We start from the raw sequence: 22370 nt of genomic DNA, 5'->3' as shown, positions 1-22370 counted from the left end.
GCAGGTGTTTGCTACATGAGTTAAAGGTTAAGGTAAATTACAAAATGTTAGCTTTTGATGGTGAAAAGAATGTATTTCATGCAAAGAAAAATAACGCACTTGATGACAATTTTATATCAAACACAAATTGAGGTTAAAGTTTAAAAACTATATTGTTACAATGATGAACTATCGGTGTGGAATTACATCAATCATTGTCAAAAATGCATATGCAATTGGTTCATATATGAAATTGCACTTTAATATGCATACAATTAATCGGCAGGACCTATATAAAATCTAACTTCCTTAACTATCAACATCTAGAGATGTTATGCAAATTTATACTCAAAAAATATGTAAAGATGAAAACTGATACCGTGAAATAGTGAAAGCCTTGGAGAGTAAAAATATTAGATCATTTTAAAATAACAAAAATACCTTCATAGAAAAATCCGGCTTCAGCAAGATCTTTTGATTGTACTGGGATGTATTTCGGCCAACTTTTGAACGATCTTTTTCGAGTTGAAAGCACGGCATAGTGAGGAAATTCTTTTTTGACAGAAAGTATCCCAAGTTGATGTGGCTGAATTTTCACGATCTCTGAAATAATCATCCAAATTCAGTGCACATGATGCACACAGAACACATGATATACGTGATAATTGTGCAACAATGGCTCCCATAGGTTATTATACTTTACAACCTTTAATTTAACAAAATCAAAAGAAATCAGTTTTAGGTTTACTCTGTGAATAATTCTGAATAAATTATCTGTATATATCAATACCAAAAATAAAATATCAAAAGGAGTCAAAACAGAATGATTCGAGCTGTCTAGTTTTGGAGTGTATCAGTTCTACATAGATTTTAATTTGATGAGTTTTTGCATTCCCCATATCTGTAGTATGCCAGTGGTTATATATATATATATATATATATATATATATATATATATATATATATATATATATATATATATATATATATATAAGTTCAAGTTACTAAGGCAGTAGGAATCTGACAGCGATTTTAGCAAAGCCGGTTAATTTGTGACCATGAGAAATAATGATTATGTTTCGTTCTGAATTAGATGACTATTTTTCTAAACAAGTCAGTTCCAGAGGTAGAGGGATAGTAAGGTACCATGTGTTAAGATCTGTGTTTGCTACAGTCTGGTTTTGTCAGGAATTTGAGTAATCCCATATTATGCATAGAACTCTTCATGACAGTTTAGATTTTGATACAGTACTGTGGGTAATGCTGGTTGTCAGAACTGGTCAACTTTTGTCATTGTCTTCGCACGTTTCTTCCCCATCCACTGACCACAGACTCTATCAACAAATGTATCAATACTTTGAATAACCACCACCATTCTTGTCCCTGCATTAGTCTATGCTGAAATATATATTTTTTTCTTTTGGAGTTTCTAATTTGCATATGGTTACACTCTCAAAAAGCAATAAACATACTGGATTGATAATGCAATGAATGTGTATGCACAAGATTATATAAAGAAGTCAGCAAGCCTCTATCGTTATATCGAACAATATAAACAAACATACGCAATCGAAGAAGGAGCTTATTTGTATATTGGCTACTTACAGAAGTAATGTAAGCACATCAAGGCCATGTTTATTGAAAGTATTAAACTATTCTAAATTCATTCTTTTTAGTTTTAACATACTTTAGTTTCATATGATACAATGGAATCAGCCACAAGTTTTAACAACTTAACATAGCCGTCTCCCTACAAAATGCAAGTACTGCAACATTTTTCAACATGATAATAGTGACTATTAATGAAAGATGATGAAAGAGAGAGAGGGAGAGAGGTGGATCAATGACAGCATTCACGATACTGGAATGTTCCTATTTATCAAGGATACAGCTAGGACAAACTTTACTCGTCTGAACTGGATGAAATAATGCGTCAAACAGACATGCTAATTGCGAGGAACTTTAAGAAATTAGTCATTTTTTTAAAGTAAAAACAAATCATGAGTGAAATGTTGGGGACTGTTCTTGACCAAAATACCTGAAAAGAGGTATTTTGTGACAATCAATACGGTCAACGGCTGCAATACCACAAGAAGTTCCGAAAATTAAAATAATTTAGGGCAGGGACCTATCATTGGTGATAGACAAGTGTTGATTGCAAATTGAAATACTATTTGGGTATCTATCACACTTTGGAAAGTTACAAACAAAGAATTCAAATTTATGTGAGTTTTCTATTAGTATTTTCATTACTTTTTTAAAAAAATCGTTCTGCATTGAAACATGAACTTTTACCCTGTTAAGCCTGCACTGGTTCGGTAACAGACGCTGGACCTATATTGCTATAATTACTTAATTTCGGTTTGCAAGGAATCCTCATCTATCCCCGTTTTCTCCATTGTTGTCAAACATTTTTATGTGTGTATAAGATTTAAACTCTAAAATTAAAATTAAACCAATTTTAGTATTAGTTTTAATCAAGAGTTTCTCCCAAAATCGATTCCCATTTGTCATAGGGTGTAACAGGTACTGCATCAGAGTTATTGAATGTTGAGAGAAACAAGTTATGAAATGCAGTCACTGATGATCAGCATGATTCATTTGCAAAACTAGTTAACACAAGTTAATAATAGAAACCTACATGTCGTTTGGATTTCGATTCCAGCATTTTTATGGTAACTCCTGTTTGCTTAGATAATTGTAGTCTTACATTTTTTTAATGCTCTTTTCATCATGATGGAGAGAGAGAAAGAGAGGGGGATGTTGTTGGTGGTAATGGTGGTGACGGTGCTGCTGGTGGTGAGAGAGAGAGAAATTACACCTTAATTGGGAATATAAGTTTTGCATAGCATACATAAGGACATACAGTAGGCGTATATATTTCCTTAACTGAAAAAGAAAAGTAGTTCCTGCATAACAATGTGTCGATGTGAATTTTTCTCCCACTGAATAAGTTTAATATCTCATTACGAAGTAGGTAACAAATTACAATATCTACATAATGCCAGTTTTAGAATATGGATATACCATTTAGAGTCATTGCAGTATTGCTCAAACCGATAAAATTACTAAGTTGCAAAAACTACCCTCCAGAATAATTCTTAAAAAAAATTCTCGCCTTTCGAGTAAAGTAGATTGGTTGTCATCTGGTGTGATGTTTTACCCCAACCCCTTGTATTATACATGTATTTATAAGTCTGTAAGTGGAGCCAGGTAAGCTTTGTTTTTCCAAGTGCCTAAGTTGGCTAATCCTCTTACGTAACCCAGTCTTTGTTTGAGCTCTTGAGTGGAAATCTGGCGGGAATCTTTGTACATGGGAACACGTGACGTAGACAACTTCAAAGAGCCGGAAGCCGACAATGGTAGGCTGGACAGTACATGGGGACACACAGACTGACATTTTTATGATTGACAGTTCGATCAAATGACCAGAGTCCGTCGCCATCCAATCGGGATGCGTTGTAGGTGGGACTTGATTCGAGAAGCTGGAATAAGACTTGTACAAGCCTGAAATTCGTCAGTTGGTGTTTAAGAGTCGCAGTGACACACACTCCGTTAGCCATTCGTAAAAATTGGCGGAATTTAGGAAATTCATGAAATAGCTTCGATCAGGTAAGTTTGATGTTACGTTGATTCTGCTTGATACGACTGCTGTTAATTGAAGAGAATTTGTCGTATGTATACATTTTACTTGTATTGAAGTATGAATAGTTAATTATGACCTTAATATTTTGCATTTTTTTCATGACTTTAGCTAGTACTTTTGTTTACGATTGATTACGATGTTGATTCGTTGCATCATTATTCATAATGTTACTATGTACACCTTATTTTGTGAGGCGAAAATGTTCTCTTCTTTCGCTAGTAATATGTGTGCATATTATTTCGTGGATTATTACGTTTACGCCCTTTTGAAAGGACGATTTGTATTTGTGAAGAATTGTATTGCTCGCTAGCCGCTATAAGAATTAATATTTCTTTGCGTAGTTATATTTTGGTAGACAAGAAATTTGTTTACGTAATGATAGATTTTGTCATTGAGTAACGGATTGCCGTTTATCACCATTTGAATGTGAATATTGTGGATTTGGTACGCTTGTGTAGGAAATATATAAATATATATAAATATATAGATAGTCATATTACTAATCGTAGTAATATTTTAGTACAATCATATTTGAAATATTTTGTATGTATATACTGATAGGGCTCAGTATGTAGATATTTGAATCCTTTGTGTGATTGTGTTATGGCGCCATTTTTGTAAGCGGCGGAAGTGTATGGGAATTTCGATGTGTGCGCATGCGCGACCCAAATGTCCCGCCTTAAACTGATGGTTCAGTTCAGTGACGTAGTGTGAGGGAAGATTTTTATAACCCTATGCTAATGCATTATACCTTTCAACAGGAAGCTTTCGGGGGACGAAAGAATTTCAGAGAATTTCGGGGGACGAAAGAAGTTCAGAGAATTTCGGGTGACGGTGAGAGATACCGAGTGAATTTCGGGTGACCTCAAGGGATACCGTCAAGGGTTCCGGATACTAGAAGAGGAACCGGAAGTCAAGATAACGGCAAGGAACAAGGATAATAGAAGAGGAAGCGGAAGTGGAGATCACGAAAGGAGAGAAAGACAAGGGAACGAAGAGATTTAGATGAGTAGCACTCAAGAAGGGAAAAATCTCCTCACACTGTGAACTCAAATGATGATCAAAGGGATCATTGGGTGAAAGAGAGACATTGATTACTTTAAATTCTTTTAAATTTCATTTATTAAATTGTTATTGTTTAAATTTCATCTTTGTATTTCTTTTGATTTAACTGTAGGCATTGCTGACTGGGGGCTCGTAGCCATAAATATATTTAGTCAATAAATAATATAGTGTCCAGAATTAACCTTCTGAATAAGGACCAGGGGAACTTCTCATAATTCGTTAAAGTCTATAAGAAGAACCCCACCCCTAGACAACCACTACACCCCCACAGTGGGCGCTTCGTCCGGGATATGAATTAGACATATATATTATTTTGGGACTTAAAGTTATTGGTAGAAGTATTAGTGAACAGTGTGAGATATTTTCCATTCTTTGTATTTGAAATTTTGTGATTTTCTCATCTTGTATTTTTATTGTCATATGTGCAGGCTTTGTAGATCTTCCATTCATAGCAGTACGTGTGAAGCAGATATCGAACAAATATCTTACCTGAACGAAACTAGTTGTTGTCGACAGGTAAGTATTTAAACTGGTATTACAAATATCTGTATATTGTTTGAATTTTGAGACAAGGTATCACTTTACATTAGTATAATGGCTACCGAACGACAAATGATAAAGGAATACCGCGCCATGGGGTCGGAAGATCTTGGATACGAGGGAGATCGCCTGGCAACCTTTGTAGAAGAAAGGATCAAGGAATGGAAGGCCGAAAAAGCAGCGGAAAGAGAAGCCCAGAGAGAACTAGCCAAGATAGCAGCGGACCAAGAGTTAGCCAAGATAGCCGCGGACCGAGAAGCCCAGAGAGAACTAGCCAAGATAGCAGCGGACCGAGAAGCCCAGAGAGAACTAGCCAAGATAGCAGCGGACCAAGAGTTAGCCAAGATAGCAGCGGACCGAGACGCCCAGAAACAGCTGGAGCTAGCCAGACTCGCTCACACTCTGGAGATGGAAAAGGTCAGAGTTGAAGCTAGGACCAACGGACGGGACGACGCCAGTACAAGCTCTGGAACAACCGGCCGACCTTTCATCGACCACCGGATAGTCCAGATCAACATGTCACGCTTCAATGATAGGGAGGAGGCTATTGACGATTTTCTCGTCCAGTTTGAGAAACTCGCACGCGCTCATCAGGTCCCTGAACAGCACTGGGCCATTAATGTATCAGCCTTTTTGCAAGGTGCAGCTCGGGAAGTCTACCACGGCTTAACTGCAGAAGAGGCTGATGACTACACTGCCCTCAAGAAGGCGCTTCTCTGCCATTATCGGCTGACCGCCGAGACTTACCGGAAACTTTTCCGGGACTCGGTGAAAAAGGTAACAGAGACCCACTCTCAATTCCACAACCGTGTTCGAGGTTTATTTGAGAAGTGGATGAAAATGGCCGAAGTCGAACGCACGTACGAAGGGCTACGCGAGGTAATACTCAAGGAACATGTCCTGGGTACTTACCGTCGCGAGTTGACAGTTTTCTTAGCAGAAAGAGAACACCGGACGCTCGAAGAGATCGCTAACATGGCGGAGCGATACGAGCAGGCGCACTCGAAGAGTGGAGGTTCCGGGGTTGCTGACCGACCCCGACCCTCTGAGTCGCGTCGTATGGGGGAGGTTGAGCCGGCTGTCCGTAACCGTCAGGGCGACGGGAAGGTCGGAGGGGCACCTACAGGTAGGGCTGCCGCCTATCGACCTGGACAGGCCTCACCCACGAAACCAGGACTTGCAAGTCGGCGAGGGCCGCCGACATGTTTTAATTGCAAGCGCCTGGGGCATTTTGCCAGGGACTGTCCCAAGGGCAGGCAGACCCAGGTGAATGTCGTAGCTAAGAAGGAATGTGTGCCGGAAGCGAGTCGCAACCCAGCCAACCTTGCGGCCGCAACTGTCAATGGTGAAGGCGCCACCATCTTGTATGACACTGGGTGCAGCGTCCCCGCGCTTGTCGACAAGAAATATGTCAAGCCGGAGGACTATACAGGGGAGGTAATAGAAGTTCAGTACGCGAACTGCGCGCGTGACTCATTACCAGTAGCTGTCATTGACCTCGATTCACCATACGTGAAGGGGAAAATTGAAGCTGCTTGCTTGGAGGGGCTATCACATGACGTCATATTGGGTTGCCGTTATGTGTTACCCCAGCCGAACCCCGAAACCTGCACACCTATGCCAGTGAGTGCTGTTGAAACCAGGGCCATGAGTCGACAGCCGAAACAAAAGCCAATCCAAGTTACATCGACACCGGTTAGTAATGTTATTCCAGCGGAGTTAAGGAAGCTGCAACAGGAGGACGCAACTCTGGCGCAGTTGCACAAACACGCAGAAGCGGGAACAGAAAGGGAAACTCCGAACGGCGCGGTGAAGTTTGTCTACAAGAAGGGAATCTTGTATCGCCACGCCAGGAAACACAACGAACACTTCAAGCAAGTCGTCGTGCCAAAGGAAAAGCGTTGCGAAGTACTGAAACTTGCACACGAGAGTCTCATGGGTGGACACATGGGAATTGCTAAGACGCGCGACCGTCTTGTAAAAGAGTTTTACTGGCCAGGGGTCCAGGGAGACGTAAAACGGTTCTGTCTCTCCTGTGACAAATGCCAGAGGATGGCACCGAAAACGGATCAGCGACCCATCCCTTTGGGGAGTACGCCCCTTATCGATGAACCATTTAGACGTGTTGCCATGGATTTAATCGGACCGATAAAACCCGCGTCTGCGCACGGAAATCGATATATTTTAACGGTTGTCGATTATGCTACACGCTATCCGGAGGCCGTTGCGTTGCGTAACATTGACACGGAAACCGTCGCGGAAGCTCTGTTTGCGATCTGGTCAAGAGTCGGAGTGCCCGACGAGATCTTGACCGATCAAGGAACACAATTTATGAGTCGTGTGATGGCGGAGGTGAATCGTCTCATGTCGATTAAACACCTCACGACTACACCGTATCACCCCCAATGTAACGGATTGGTCGAACGGTTTAATGGGACCTTGAAAAACACGCTCAAGAAATTGTGCGAAGGCCGCCCCAAGGATTGGGACCGGTATATTCCGGCCATGCTTTTTGCATACCGGGAAGTACCGCAAGCGAGTTTGGGGTTCTCTCCCTTTGAACTCTTGTACGGGAGAACCGTACGCGGCCCAATCGCCGTACTGAGACAGCTGTGGACAGACGACCACGCTGTAGAGGAAGTACGCACTACCTACCAGTACGTCGCGGACTTGCGCAACAAACTGGAAGAGGTTTGTTCTCTCGCGCAAGAAAATCTCAAACGAGCTAGGGCGCAACAGGCGAAAAATTACAATAAGCGCGCAAAACCACGTCAGTTTGAGGTAGGGGACAAAGTGTTGTTGTTGTTACCCCAGGAACACAACAAGTTGCAAGTTTCCTGGAGGGGTCCATACGTCGTCACCAAGAAGGTCGGAGGTCAAACCTACCGGATACAGCTACCGACGAAAGAGAAATTGTACCATGCCAATTTGCTCAAGAGGTACCGGGAAAGGGAGACCGCCAGCGATTTTGTTGTCGCAGCGATAGTCACCGAGGATATCGAAGGCGATACGGAAGGTGCTAACACTGTCCCGAGCTGTCCATTAACGAGGGCCGAGACTCCGTCGGACGTGGAGTGTGACCCCATGTTAACTGAAGGGCAGCGGAACGAGATAGAGACCTTGCTGGCCGGATATTCCGACGTGCTAACAGAAAAACCCGGGAGGACGACGCTTGTCGAGTTCGGGTTAAAGATGGTGGACGACCGACCAGTTCAGCGTAAACCCTACCCCTTGCCCCACGCGAAACGACAAGTTGTAAGGGAAGAAATCGAGCAGATGATTGCTCTGGGAGTAATCGAACCTGCCGACTCTCCGTACAGCTCACCAGTAGTCTTAGTGCAGAAGAAGGACGGCACCCATCGGTTCTGCGTCGACTACCGGAAGCTGAATCAGGTGACAGAATTTCAAGTTGAAATGCTACCTGACCCCGAACATATCTTCGCTTCGGTCTCGAAAGCGAAATATTTTTCCAAACTGGATTTGTCCAAGGGGTATTGGCAAATTCCGGTAAGGAAAGAAGACCGACCGAAGCTTGCTTTTGCTACTCCCGACGGGACATACCAATGGTTGGTGATGCCGTTCGGGGTACAAAACGCGCCCAGCGTCTTTACCAGAATGATGCGGAAGTTGTTGGAGCCCTTGCGCGATAGGGGTGTCCACAACTTCATGGATGACCTCTTGTTAGCTACAGAGACATGGGGTGAACACCTCGCTCTGTTAGCTGACGTTTTGGAGCGGCTACGTCAGGAGGGCTTGACAGCCCGCCCTTCCAAATGTCACCTTGGTTTCAGGACATTAGACTATTTAGGACATACCCTGAGCCAAGGCACGCTGTCTCCAGAGAAGTCGAAGGTGGAGCAGTTGAGAAACGCCGCACGCCCCACCACGAAAACGGAAGTGAGGTCATTCCTGGGACTGGCCGGATATTACCGGAGGTATGTCGCTAATTTCAGCGCGATTGCGGGCCCGTTGTCTGACCTAACCAAGAAACGGACCCCGAGTAAGTTCGTTTGGACAGATGCGTGTGAGCACGCATTCCAAACGCTAAAAGATAGACTTACATCCGACGCAGTTGTTCGTCTACCGGACTTGGATAAAGAATTCGTTCTGCGCACCGATGCATGCGACACGGGACTGGGAGCAGTACTGCTCCAGGAGCATGACAAGACGCTTTTTCCTGTCGCATACGGCAGCCGGAAGTTGTCTGCTGCCGAGAAGAATTACTCAGTATCGGAGAGGGAATGTCTCGGAATCGTGTTCGGCATATCACGGTTCGAGCGATACCTATATGGACGTAAGTTCATATTGGAGACCGACCACCAACCACTCGCCTATCTGGCGCAGGCAAAGTTGTCCAATGGTCGATTGATGCGATGGTCGCTGTTTTTACAGCAGTACCAGATGCAGATCAGATACGTGAAAGGATCTGAAAACGTAGGCGCAGATTTCATGAGTAGAAGCGCCGAAATGATATAGATCATTTGTTATATTTTCGTGTTCATACTCAGTTTAGCATTTAGTTCATTTTGCTGATTTTGTTCTTTATATCGTGTAACACTTTTGCTTTTTTAGTTTGAGTGAATAAAATCCTGATTTTATTCTCAAGCGTGGGGGGATGTGATGTTTTACCCCAACCCCTTGTATTATACATGTATTTATAAGTCTGTAAGTGGAGCCAGGTAAGCTTTGTTTTTCCAAGTGCCTAAGTTGGCTAATCCTCTTACGTAACCCAGTCTTTGTTTGAGCTCTTGAGTGGAAATCTGGCGGGAATCTTTGTACATGGGAACACGTGACGTAGACAACTTCAAAGAGCCGGAAGCCGACAATGGTAGGCTGGACAGTACATGGGGACACACAGACTGACATTTTTATGATTGACAGTTCGATCAAATGACCAGAGTCCGTCGCCATCCAATCGGGATGCGTTGTAGGTGGGACTTGATTCGAGAAGCTGGAATAAGACTTGTACAAGCCTGAAATTCGTCAGTTGGTGTTTAAGAGTCGCAGTGACACACACTCCGTTAGCCATTCGTAAAAATTGGCGGAATTTAGGAAATTCATGAAATAGCTTCGATCAGGTAAGTTTGATGTTACGTTGATTCTGCTTGATACGACTGCTGTTAATTGAAGAGAATTTGTCGTATGTATACATTTTACTTGTATTGAAGTATGAATAGTTAATTATGACCTTAATATTTTGCATTTTTTTCATGACTTTAGCTAGTACTTTTGTTTACGATTGATTACGATGTTGATTCGTTGCATCATTATTCATAATGTTACTATGTACACCTTATTTTGTGAGGCGAAAATGTTCTCTTCTTTCGCTAGTAATATGTGTGCATATTATTTCGTGGATTATTACGTTTACGCCCTTTTGAAAGGACGATTTGTATTTGTGAAGAATTGTATTGCTCGCTAGCCGCTATAAGAATTAATATTTCTTTGCGTAGTTATATTTTGGTAGACAAGAAATTTGTTTACGTAATGATAGATTTTGTCATTGAGTAACGGATTGCCGTTTATCACCATTTGAATGTGAATATTGTGGATTTGGTACGCTTGTGTAGGAAATATATAAATATATATAAATATATAGATAGTCATATTACTAATCGTAGTAATATTTTAGTACAATCATATTTGAAATATTTTGTATGTATATACTGATAGGGCTCAGTATGTAGATATTTGAATCCTTTGTGTGATTGTGTTATGGCGCCATTTTTGTAAGCGGCGGAAGTGTATGGGAATTTCGATGTGTGCGCATGCGCGACCCAAATGTCCCGCCTTAAACTGATGGTTCAGTTCAGTGACGTAGTGTGAGGGAAGATTTTTATAACCCTATGCTAATGCATTATACCTTTCAACAGGAAGCTTTCGGGGGACGAAAGAATTTCAGAGAATTTCGGGGGACGAAAGAAGTTCAGAGAATTTCGGGTGACGGTGAGAGATACCGAGTGAATTTCGGGTGACCTCAAGGGATACCGTCAAGGGTTCCGGATACTAGAAGAGGAACCGGAAGTCAAGATAACGGCAAGGAACAAGGATAATAGAAGAGGAAGCGGAAGTGGAGATCACGAAAGGAGAGAAAGACAAGGGAACGAAGAGATTTAGATGAGTAGCACTCAAGAAGGGAAAAATCTCCTCACACTGTGAACTCAAATGATGATCAAAGGGATCATTGGGTGAAAGAGAGACATTGATTACTTTAAATTCTTTTAAATTTCATTTATTAAATTGTTATTGTTTAAATTTCATCTTTGTATTTCTTTTGATTTAACTGTAGGCATTGCTGACTGGGGGCTCGTAGCCATAAATATATTTAGTCAATAAATAATATAGTGTCCAGAATTAACCTTCTGAATAAGGACCAGGGGAACTTCTCATAATTCGTTAAAGTCTATAAGAAGAACCCCACCCCTAGACAACCACTACACCCCCACATCTGGGAACATGTTGCATTGCAAAGAGATGCATGATGAACAAGAGATTTTCATTGTACCCAGGGCCGGCGCCAGACCTGACCAGACTATCTGGCGCCCTAGGCAAGGTTAGATTCTAGCGCCCCCTCCCCCCCCCCCCCCCCCGCGGAAAATATCAATTTCAAAATTTATAAACAATAATTTTTTTTAAAAACGCGCCCCCTGAAATCAGCGCCCAAGGCGGCTGCCTAGTTTGCCTATATGGTAGCGCCGGCCCTGATAGTACCTGATTATCTATCAAGTCTCAAAAAATGACTTAAACATGACAAGGCAGGCAATCGATCTGTACCAGATTGTCTCTCGTATATATTATCTCCCCTGCTCATGATCGTCATTCCTTTCCAAACAGTATATTTCTATTCTACGATCTCACTCTTCCTATTTCGATAGTCACTATGTATCAGGTACATAATAATGGAATACTATTTCTATTTGAAATCAGAAATTCACCTGCTTATTATAAAATTCAGATCTTGTATCATGGTCACCTTTTCACTGACCGCTTATGATATCCGTACTTTTTATATTCCGATTTTATTGTTTATTAACATTTTTTCTCCTCTTTTTATCAATTTAAATTTATATCATCATATGCTACTTTACATGTCATGTCATTTTAATCAGTGTTGTAATTAGGATTACGAGTTTTAATTAATGTCTACATCAATGTAATATTATAAATTTTGATGAAGATCATATGGAGATTAACTATTATTGGTAAATATGTTATCCCTTGTATTATTATTAATATTATTATTATTATTATTATTATTATTATTATTATTATTAAATTATGGGTAGCAAATCTGTATGCATTACCTAATGTACCAAAATATCCCTAATTTCTTGTGCAATATGCGTCCTTTTTTTAACTGACAAACACAGAAATGTTTCCTTAAAAATATACTCGACTGACTGACAGACTAATCATTTCATTACGGCCTCTTTTGAATAAAGTGCAATCAATACATGTATATAAACAATGTGAATGAAAGCTGCATAAAATAAAAAAAATACTCACGGTTCATGTGATTTACTGCCTGTCGGATGATACTATCGCTGTATCCAAATTGTCCTACAACAGCGACACCAAAGCTATGCACTGTGTCAGGTTCGTAAAGTCCTGAGACCTCTCCAATGTCCTCGAAATCAGACAAAAAATTTATTAGCACGTATTACAAATAAAATATCATATCACGTTCCTATTGGTCAGTCTGTTTTAGTTAACCAGCCCAAATTCAAAACTTGATAAAGAATGGGTTTTGCTAAGTTATTAAAGAGTTTAAAATATATATCAAACGATCATTCATCTGAAGAGAAAGTAAAGATTGCTGTCGGAAATCTCAACATTTGATTATGCTTATTTATTTCATTAACGAAATCGTTAAAATATTTAATTATCCATCAACACTATGTAATTATATTTATTTAAATCAGCATTTACCAGCAAATTGAGACGCATATAGGATGTTACACTGGATTTCATTAATGTGGTCGTATTGCCTCAATATGTACTTCATTATATATATATATATATATATATATATATATATATATATATATATATATATATATATATATATATATATATATATGTTCTTCGTACATGGTAATAATATTTGAAATGACGGTATAGCTGTTGTGTCATAGTACTGTGTTGACAGTTCGTTTTTATTTAATTATGCATTCTTCTCTTACTTGCTGGTCAAATGGTTCATTTGTTTCCATTACTTGTATCTCTGTTTCATCATGAAGTTTATCGGCTGTCTTTGAACAACATTATGTTTTAAAGGTGATTGTCTGTAGGTTTACAATTTGTTTTTGTTTTTTTTCTCTCTAGCATAAAACCTTGAGGAAATAATGTTCACCTATCGTCATTGTACAGTCAGGTGCTAGAATCTTAGTTGAACAACTCTTTTAAGAAATTGATATTTAGTTTTTCCTTAATACAATGGAGTTTTTTATCAAACAGTTTTAAAGTGAGGTCTAATTAGTTTATGTTAGTTATTATGTCCGTTTAAATTCTTTGTATTCATCCATTGAAGCCGCACACATGGGAATGTACTGGGGAGTATCAAATCCTTCTTTAGGTCAGTTATTCTCTGTGTAACAGTATTAGTTTTACACATACCTGTAATGTGCTTGTGACATTGTGACGAATAGCAATATTAAATTAATATATGCAATTTGACACGGAATTAAACCCATGACCTGGGTAATATACGGCACTCTAATCTGTCTGGTGTAGGCTTGATTCATTATTGATAAGGTCCATTTGATAATTGTGTCAGGATAATGGGTAAAATGGGTAAAGCTTTAGTTATTTATTAAGACCGCATAGGGTTCAAATGTTGCAGAAGCAATGTATGTACTTGCTGAAATATTTGTCATAGGTCGAAACTTTGCAGAGATCGGTTTATTAAGGAAGGGGGGAGAATGAATTTTTTTAAAACTCTGGAGTGGTGTGTGTTAATTATGGTGGTTAAATAAATCTAAACTTCTGATTGGATAAGTAAAATAGGGCTTGTGTGTCATATGTAGTTTCGTGTTTTATACATGTTTTACGTCGCAAAATTAGTCAGTCTAGACTGAAGATCTTGACTCTGAGGGAGTAGGAAATATTCTCTTGCAAAATTGTCCAAATTGGAAGCAAGCGAATCTCGAAAGCACTATATATATATATATATATATATATATATATATATATATATATATATATATATATATATATATATATATATATATATCGTCTTAATTTCATTCATTGTTTCTTTGGTACGAAATGGAAGAAAATTGTTCGGATTTATTAATCCTGAATTTTTATAGGATGTTAATTTATGCCACTACTTGTTGGCTAGCAAATAATGTAGTTAAGACAAAAAGCTACTTTGGTTTAAATCATTTGTTTAACTAAGACGTGAATTCTCTTGACCTACGAATCGGTGTAGTAGCATTGGAATAACAATAGGGACCATATGGCTTTTTATTGTTACTAAAGATATCAATAAGTTCGCCAAGTAGCATGCATGTTGCAAATATCATAGAGTTCATTATTCTAATTTCATTAAACCAGATGACAAACGACTATTTGACAGTACAAGGGATACTACCCAAATAATTAAATAGCGTCAACTATAAAAAGGGCAAAAGAAACAAAATTAATAATAGTGGATCTAAGAATAATCACATTTCAAAGTTGAAAATCAACCCCATGAAGGCAATAAAGTACAAAAACCAAAATTTAAACAGAGACCTGAGCAACAAGAAAATACAACTCTAAGTTTTACACTCTGAACAAATATGATACATTGTACATAACCAACTGCAACTCTAAATTGTTATGATTCAGTATCCAACGATCGAATTTGAGGGGCGTATAAACCACGACCTGTATATGTTTTTCTCAGCCAGATTAAATAGTTACAAAAATTATTCTAATAGTTATTATTCATGTTTTCTCCAACCTCTATTTGTTAAATATGTTGGTCATTTTGACTTTGTCTTCTACAAGGTTAATGGCCATTGCAATAAGCGACAAAGAGGCGCTGTAATTGATAACAAATCAGCATTAAAGATTAAGAGGGAAAACTAACAATCTTCACGGTATGTCTGAAGCATGTTTCCTACCTTAAGTAGATAGCGCTTGCATGCTGGAAGAGATATCATTAAAAGGTATTGGTAATCGTGGTTTGATATCAGTAGAGAAATCATAGCCTGGACAAATTACAATGCTTTGGCAATCAATTATCAGAAGCTTAAACATAAACTGTAAACCAATTTTAAGTGATCTTGTAAAAGTTTCCGCCTCGCATGTCGTACAAAAACATACTGATACTCAAACACGTGAAACGTTGGATGATAGTAATTTGACAAAAACTTTTAAACATGAAGCGAACAAGTACAGGATAAATTAACAATTACTGTGTGCACCTGAAAGAACGAAGAAAACTCAAGAGCTGCATCAGGAAAAAAGTTTGATATGCATATGAAATATGTAAACAGACATTTAGTACTTAACTGAATGCTAGTGAAGCCTTGCAAAATGTAAGAGAATGAGCAGTCTGAATATCATGTGATACTTGTAACCTATCGAACAACGGATAAACTCATAGATCCATTTGAGTGCGACATATAAACGATCTCTGGATGAATTTGACAATTTGCAATCCCAGTTTGAACAATAACAGAAAGTCTTAAATAATGAAGTACAGCGCAGCAGCGTAAAGATTAAAAACTTGATGAACGATTTTGGTGCCCGTATTTCTAAGCGTAATAACAAGATAATTAGTATATGTTTCTGGAATTAAAATGTTTCAGGAATTAAAATGTTTCTTTTCCTTTTGAGAACATTAGTGTAGCAGCATTACTAGGTCTAATAGTTTCGTACACAGCTTTTGAAATTTTCTGCACTTGCTTGTAGAACATTTTAGTACAATCGAAACTAGATGTTCATAGTATGCGTTTATTAATTTAATTTTTTTTTTAAATTCTATACTTTCATTAAGCTAGAAGGAACTGAACTGTAGCTAATGACAATCGTCTTTGAATTTCATCAGCGAACCGTCTTCAGGGCTTGCAACATTTTTTTGACTTCGTTACGTAATTTAATTTATTCTAGTGCAATTTTAATTCGGTGGTTAATAATTGAATTATTTCATGCAATGCACGTTTTATTTTGTATTTATTGATCTGAGAATCGTTTAAAACACTGTAATGATAATTGTTTCCATCAAGCAGATTTAACATATATACAAGACACTATCTTATTTTCTGCCATATTGTCTAGTTTAATGACTAGTACATCTATGCATCCAATGTTTATACATGTCAGTGGTAAATTCTTATATGTACGGTTTATCTTGTATTAGTTTTGTCATAGATTACAATACATAAAAGAAACACTCGTCATTGTATATTGATCCTTTTGTTATAGTACTTGCAAGAATTATCTTGCTCTCTGATATGAATATATTGTCAATTCGACATCAGTTTGATTTTGTAAAATTAGCACATTATGTACACTTTTGAAAGTGCGTCTTACAACCATTTCTTCACCTCATTTGTAGCATATGGTAGTATTCATTTAAATACCACTTGTATTTTTTCAAATGAATCTAATGTTGTTGTCGCATTCTAATAGGATTGTACCATACCTGCAATTTTTACGTCGTCAGTTATTCTGTTAATTTTGTCTGTTCAAATGCGTTTCAAGAGAGAAAATTGGCAAGATAATACGTGTTTTGCACAACCATCAGACCTTTAAGTAGGAATAATTCATCATACGAAATGTCATATATTCGTTCCTTTATTATGATTTGATTTATCTCATTCTGAAGCTGAGGTGGATCTTTTAATTTTAGAGTGAACAATTTTATACTTTCAATTTATTTTTTGACGAAATATTTTCAATAGATTCCCAACATAGAAGTTTTGTCAAAACAACTTCTTTTATCCTGGTCTAGCTTGAAATAGTTTGATTTCCTACCCTTTTTGCACTCACATTTTCATTACTGCTAGCACTTATAGAAGCCTCTTCCCTCTCTTCAGCATGAATTTCCTCGATGAACTTGGACCCCTTGTTCAGTAAAAGATGAGGACACATGGATTGCAGGTTGGCATGCTCTACCCAAGGATCAGCACCAAGATTCATGGCGTCAAGACGAGCACCACAGCAGTAACACTGGAGTTTGACGCAGTCCTCTGATATGAAGTATGTAAAATTATTACTGAGATAGCATTTGTTTCAGTATGCCCCTAAATATATACAGACTTTTTACCATTTAAGGTGTTTTGCTGGAGAGAAACTAGTTTTATGCTTAAGCCAAATATTTTGAAAATCAGGTTTCCAACTAAAACTGAGAAAATAAAATAAATTTTCATGCGCAGAGAGAATATTCTTACGGTAACCCACAAAGTGGAATTTCCTCATATCGGACAATTTAATTGAAGTGTTCTAAGAAACTGATGAAGAAACTTTCACGCGGCACAATGAAACTTCCATAATCCGGCCACCACTAGGAACAAACATATTTTACCGTTTCGTACATATGAACTACTTGTAGGTGCTTGATTAATATTGCACTGGTTCCATGGGAATCAAAACATACTGCAATGGCGGCCGGATTACCATTGAACAAAATACGCTACCAATATGCAGTGGAGGACTGATTACACAGATCATTCGTTAAGTAAGTTTTACTATACATGTTGGACACTTCCTCCATAGAAGATATTACAATTTATTAATATATGTTATTATTATAGTAACTTTAGTTTATGATAACAAAAGAAAATCGCTATCAAATGATACGCAATAGAAACACAGATCAAATGACTGTACTACTGAAGAGTTTAGACTCTACACAATATTTCATAAAAAACCACAACTTTTTATGTCGTTGGGTTGACTCTGTTACTCTGATTCCATCCATGCACTCACATTATACACTGCTTATAAATATAACGTAACTGTAATAGTGCCTTCGTGCAACCGCTAGAAGGTGACGTCACCCTTGTCAGTCAATCTCAATCGGTTATTAGAATACACATTTCATTCAAGGTTTCAGATCAACTTCTGAAAAAGTAGCCTTTATCGAGAGCTGTATAATGAATGTTAACGTTTGATATCCCTCTACGGAACACGAAAGTAATCTGTTTTTAAAATTTCGAATGAAATATGTGGCCAACTTATCTCATTTCCATTAACGAATATTTGGGGGAAATATCTTATTCAGTCCAGTGCTCACACTTTTGTGCTGACTAACCGATCAAAGATTTCTACAAGTCAAAAGCCATGTCACACAGTTCATAGTATGCCTGTACAAGTCTATTAATGATATGACTTTGCCTAAGGAAACAAGAGTACAAATTATCCCATAGTTACTTTCTATCAATTGAATTATGGCCTGGTGTTTTCTTTCTTCTTCTTTTTTTTCTTCTTCTGTTTTTCTGTGATAAAGTTTTATCCGATCTTCCAGGATAAACCATTCTCTGAAGTTTGGTTTTAAATTGTTTTACCTTCGACATTTAACAATGAAAAATAAAACAAACATCGTATTAAGAAGAAGATAACTAGCGGATCATTTGCACAAGACAAAATAGTTACCTGAATAAATAAATCCAGCTTCAGCAAGCTTTTCGGCTTGTGCTTGGATTATCTTCGGCCAGTTTAGGAATGATTCCTTTCTAACTGAAGTAAGTGCAAACTGAGGAAATAATGGCTTCGCTGGAAGAATTCCATGTCGACTTGAATGTATGTCGCTATATCTTATTTCAACATTTTCTAAAAAGAATTAATTATAAAATCTATTTCAAAAATTGGTGAAACTTGAGGTAGATGTAGACATGGATTTTGACATACATAAATATTGTACAACGTCGGTAAAGTTAAAATATTTATTATTTATAGTACGTGATATCTGAATTTAATCAAGCAAACAAAAATAAAATAAAAAGCGAACAAACAACTATTTTGTTATAATGCTGCAAATATGCCACTGTCTGCAAAGATTGTATATTGCCCAGACCTCATAACAAGTGTAGTTGATAACCTGTTTTAAAGCTTATGAAAGTCAAAACTGTAGTGAAAAGCAATGTGTCAATATATATGATGTGTGCTCTACAGGCGATAGTGAAGATTTCTTACATTAGAATATGAGAAAAATCTGAGATTCTCCTAAAAGTATTGAGACTATTGAGACTATAGTATTGAGACTATTGAGGCTATAGTATTGAGACTACAGCTGAAGGCAGAATTGAAAGAAAGAATGATAAATGATTATATTATTCAAATGTTTAAAAAAAAACTTGTTATCATTAGAAAAACGTTTGAGAGATCTCTGAAATTTTAGTAAATTCCCAAAAATATTTCTCACTCTCAGTGTTACTTTTTAAGGTGCAAAAATAATTACCCCCAAATCCTAATATGAACGAATCCCAATTATGAGATGGGATGATGCCACTTGTTTCCTTCGTTGATTTTTTATCCCCGAAGAACGACCTCTTGAACTTGTTTTTCTTAGGCATTTCTGATAAATCTCAAGATCTGAAATACATAGAGTGTTATAATTTCCTTTTTTAAATATGTGTATTATGTTTCTTTTTGAGAATAAAGTGAGATGCAGAAAAATATAAATACGAGATTTAACTTTAAAAAAGAGAACAAAAAATATATTTTTATGCATCTTTATCATTAAATCTTGCTTTGCTCATCAGTTATTGTATAAAGATTTGTACTTCTTATAAAGTGCCATTAAGTTTTCCTCTGTATTTCAGGACAATAAAATATCCATAAGAATCATAATTCTTGTAACTGGCAAATTATCTCTTTTTTGACAGCAACATTAAAGATAAAATAGACTTATCAGACAAATTATAATATCGCTCCGTGCTCTCAAGGTCATCAGTAGTTTTGGTGATCGGTTCTAGGATCTTTGGGAATTTAACACCTTGGAGAAGACCATGCAGTCCAGTGAAATTTAACATTTGGAAATTATGGTGTCTATGGGAATCTAACGTTACGTAACCATTTGGTATGGTGCGGGGTCTATGTGATTTAACATTAGGATACTAAGGCAACTAAACACGATGTAAATCAAAGACTTGTATTTACTATCCAATATACCATCACATATACAAATGGGATGGGGATAGCTGGGGGTATACGTGTATGTACTATACATCGTATCACACCCACCCCCACATGGATGGAGTTAACTTTTATACTTAGATTTCCTATAAAAATAACCATTGTACAAAAAGAAAGGGATCGGGTAGCTCAAATACTTAGACTTAATATCCAGTTGCCATCATACATACAAATGATGGCATTTTACACACTGGGAGTCTTGCATGGTCCCCATCGTGAATGACATGGCAAACAGATCAAGTTCCGTCTCGGAGCTTTCTCAAGAATCTTTATGCATTGTCTTCGACATTTTAATTTAGTGCATTGTTGAATCACGGTCTGTTTAACGAATGTTCTTAGTCTCTTCTTTTGCCATAATCGTGTGTTTTAATTGTCTGCGCCTCGTCAGCTTTTCCTTGGTACTTAAAAGATGTTGGAGCAATTGAAGGCGTGTGGTCTGGTTTCATAGACAGTCCAAAGAGCTATATACAAAGGCACCTTGTAACTCTTGTTTAAGATTCTGTTTATTGGTTGTGTTTCCTTTCATGCTAGCAAACAAACGTGGAGAAATTTTTCTTAGAGAAATTCAGTAAGATGAGAAGATGCATGGGAATCCATAATCCATGATTCATAATCTCACGCTTGTTACTTTTGGTGATTGGGTCGCGAAACTAATGGTATAACAAACCAAATCATATTGACGATATGTCGGCCATTAAAATAACATCCTTCACGAATTTTCTTTTCATACACATTACGTCTGGCTTTGACCACCGACGGAATCGTTTGTCATAAAAGCAAAGATGTTTTTTCCCAATTGTTCTTGTACTTCTTCACACGACACAAGAAAATCTTGTTGCAACTGCTTTTGTTTCTACGGTTCCTGCAGTGGAGATACGGAGGGTCATGATTCCTACATTTTCATTTATTTCTCTTACTAGGTGTATAACCTTTGAAATGTACTTTGAGTGTTCTTTGGTCAAGGATTCTTTCTACATCGTACATGTCATCTTCCATTGTCACTCTTTGAATTCAGACTTGTAAAATGTTCCCTTTAAAGTTTCTCGGTTTACATCTTCCACTTTATTGAAGAACTGATACTGTCATCGAACGTGTCACGTCAACGGAAAAATTCTGTCTTACAGTTGGGTAAATATTTTTGTCGAAGGCGCATTTCTTTTTATGCGAACCCCAATGTCCTGAGGTTAACATCAAGGTAGGATGATGACGATGACGATTATGATTATGACCACCTTCTATCTTCTCGAAAGTTTTTTCTCCTTTGTAGTCATTACTTTCTTCTCTGGTATCTCACACTTTCGCAATGTGGGCATCGATTGTAAAATGCAATGACTTGAGTCCATCGCCATCATTGCGGACTATACGGTCTTTTGCGGCAAATTCGGTTCGCTCAGTCCTTGGCTCCTACAGGTCAAGATTGTTTTCGGTATCGTCGTTCATTAGATGAGGGAATCAGTTCTCCTCGATGCATTACTTTTGGTGTAGGCCATATAATAATGATCGTTGATAAATCGTGGAAACAAAGGTGGTCTCATTGCATTATATCAGAAATGTTTTATTTCACTTGCCTTAGTAATGCAATCGTCTTTCAAAGAAGAGAGAGTTACAATTATGTCAATTGTAGTGACCGAAGGTGTGACTGTCCTTGTCATAGCAGCAGAATCTTCTGTTTTTTTCTTCGGTCTTAATCAAATTCATGAATGCATTTAAATTTGGTGTGGCTGTTTCATCTGAAACTTAGTTGTGAAAAATCTGAATAAGTTGCAATAATTTTCCTTACTATTGTGATTTATCTTCTTCAGACACGTCTGACTGATACATCATAAATTGCAACTCTTCATATAAGTAAGCCATCTCACTGAAATTAGGATACGATGGAAAGTAAGGGGAGGGTCCGCTGCTCATGCCATATCTTCTTTTATATATGATCTCCTGTTCACTTCTTGCCTGGATGTAGTCCAAACTTTGCTTTGGACACTGGACGAGAAGAAATATAGTTTTCTTGGAA

The 22370-nt window shown here is 37.8% G+C and overlaps 2 protein-coding genes across 4 annotated transcripts in view; one reads left to right on the top strand and one right to left on the bottom strand.

Annotated features, from left to right (window-relative positions):
- The window catches only part of LOC149801193 (putative inhibitor of apoptosis), a 39068-nt gene that overhangs the window by 4206 nt on the left and 12492 nt on the right, over nucleotides 1-22370 (bottom strand). For 2 of the 3 annotated variants that reach the window (XM_089955230.1, XM_089955231.1), the window contains exons 2-6: nucleotides 19626-19759; nucleotides 18821-18997; nucleotides 17201-17415; nucleotides 12737-12857; nucleotides 421-582 (exon numbers count right to left, since the gene is read on the bottom strand). In XM_089955230.1, coding sequence (XP_089811356.1) covers nucleotides 421-582; nucleotides 12737-12857; nucleotides 17201-17415; nucleotides 18821-18997; nucleotides 19626-19740 — 790 coding nt within the window. In that variant the 5' untranslated portion in view covers nucleotides 19741-19759. The remainder of the gene's footprint in view (nucleotides 1-420; nucleotides 583-12736; nucleotides 12858-17200; nucleotides 17416-18820; nucleotides 18998-19625; nucleotides 19760-22370) is intronic. The other variant, XM_089955232.1, reaches the window with a different exon arrangement.
- On the top strand, nucleotides 3138-8310 carry LOC149801194 (uncharacterized). Its single transcript, XM_089954425.1, has 3 exons — nucleotides 3138-3591; nucleotides 4387-7769; nucleotides 8306-8310. The coding sequence occupies exons 2-3, from the start codon at nucleotides 5285-5287 to the stop codon at nucleotides 8308-8310; spliced, it is 2490 nt and encodes an 829-aa protein (XP_089810551.1). The 5' UTR covers nucleotides 3138-3591; nucleotides 4387-5284.

Source organism: Sinohyriopsis cumingii, chromosome 4 (genome assembly GCF_028554795.1).
Source record: "Sinohyriopsis cumingii isolate HCF-2022 chromosome 4, ASM2855479v2, whole genome shotgun sequence".
Classification (NCBI taxonomy): Eukaryota; Metazoa; Mollusca; class Bivalvia; order Unionida; family Unionidae; genus Sinohyriopsis; species Sinohyriopsis cumingii.
Note: the sequence above shows the minus strand (reverse complement) of the source record. Positions and strands in the feature narration are given on the sequence as shown.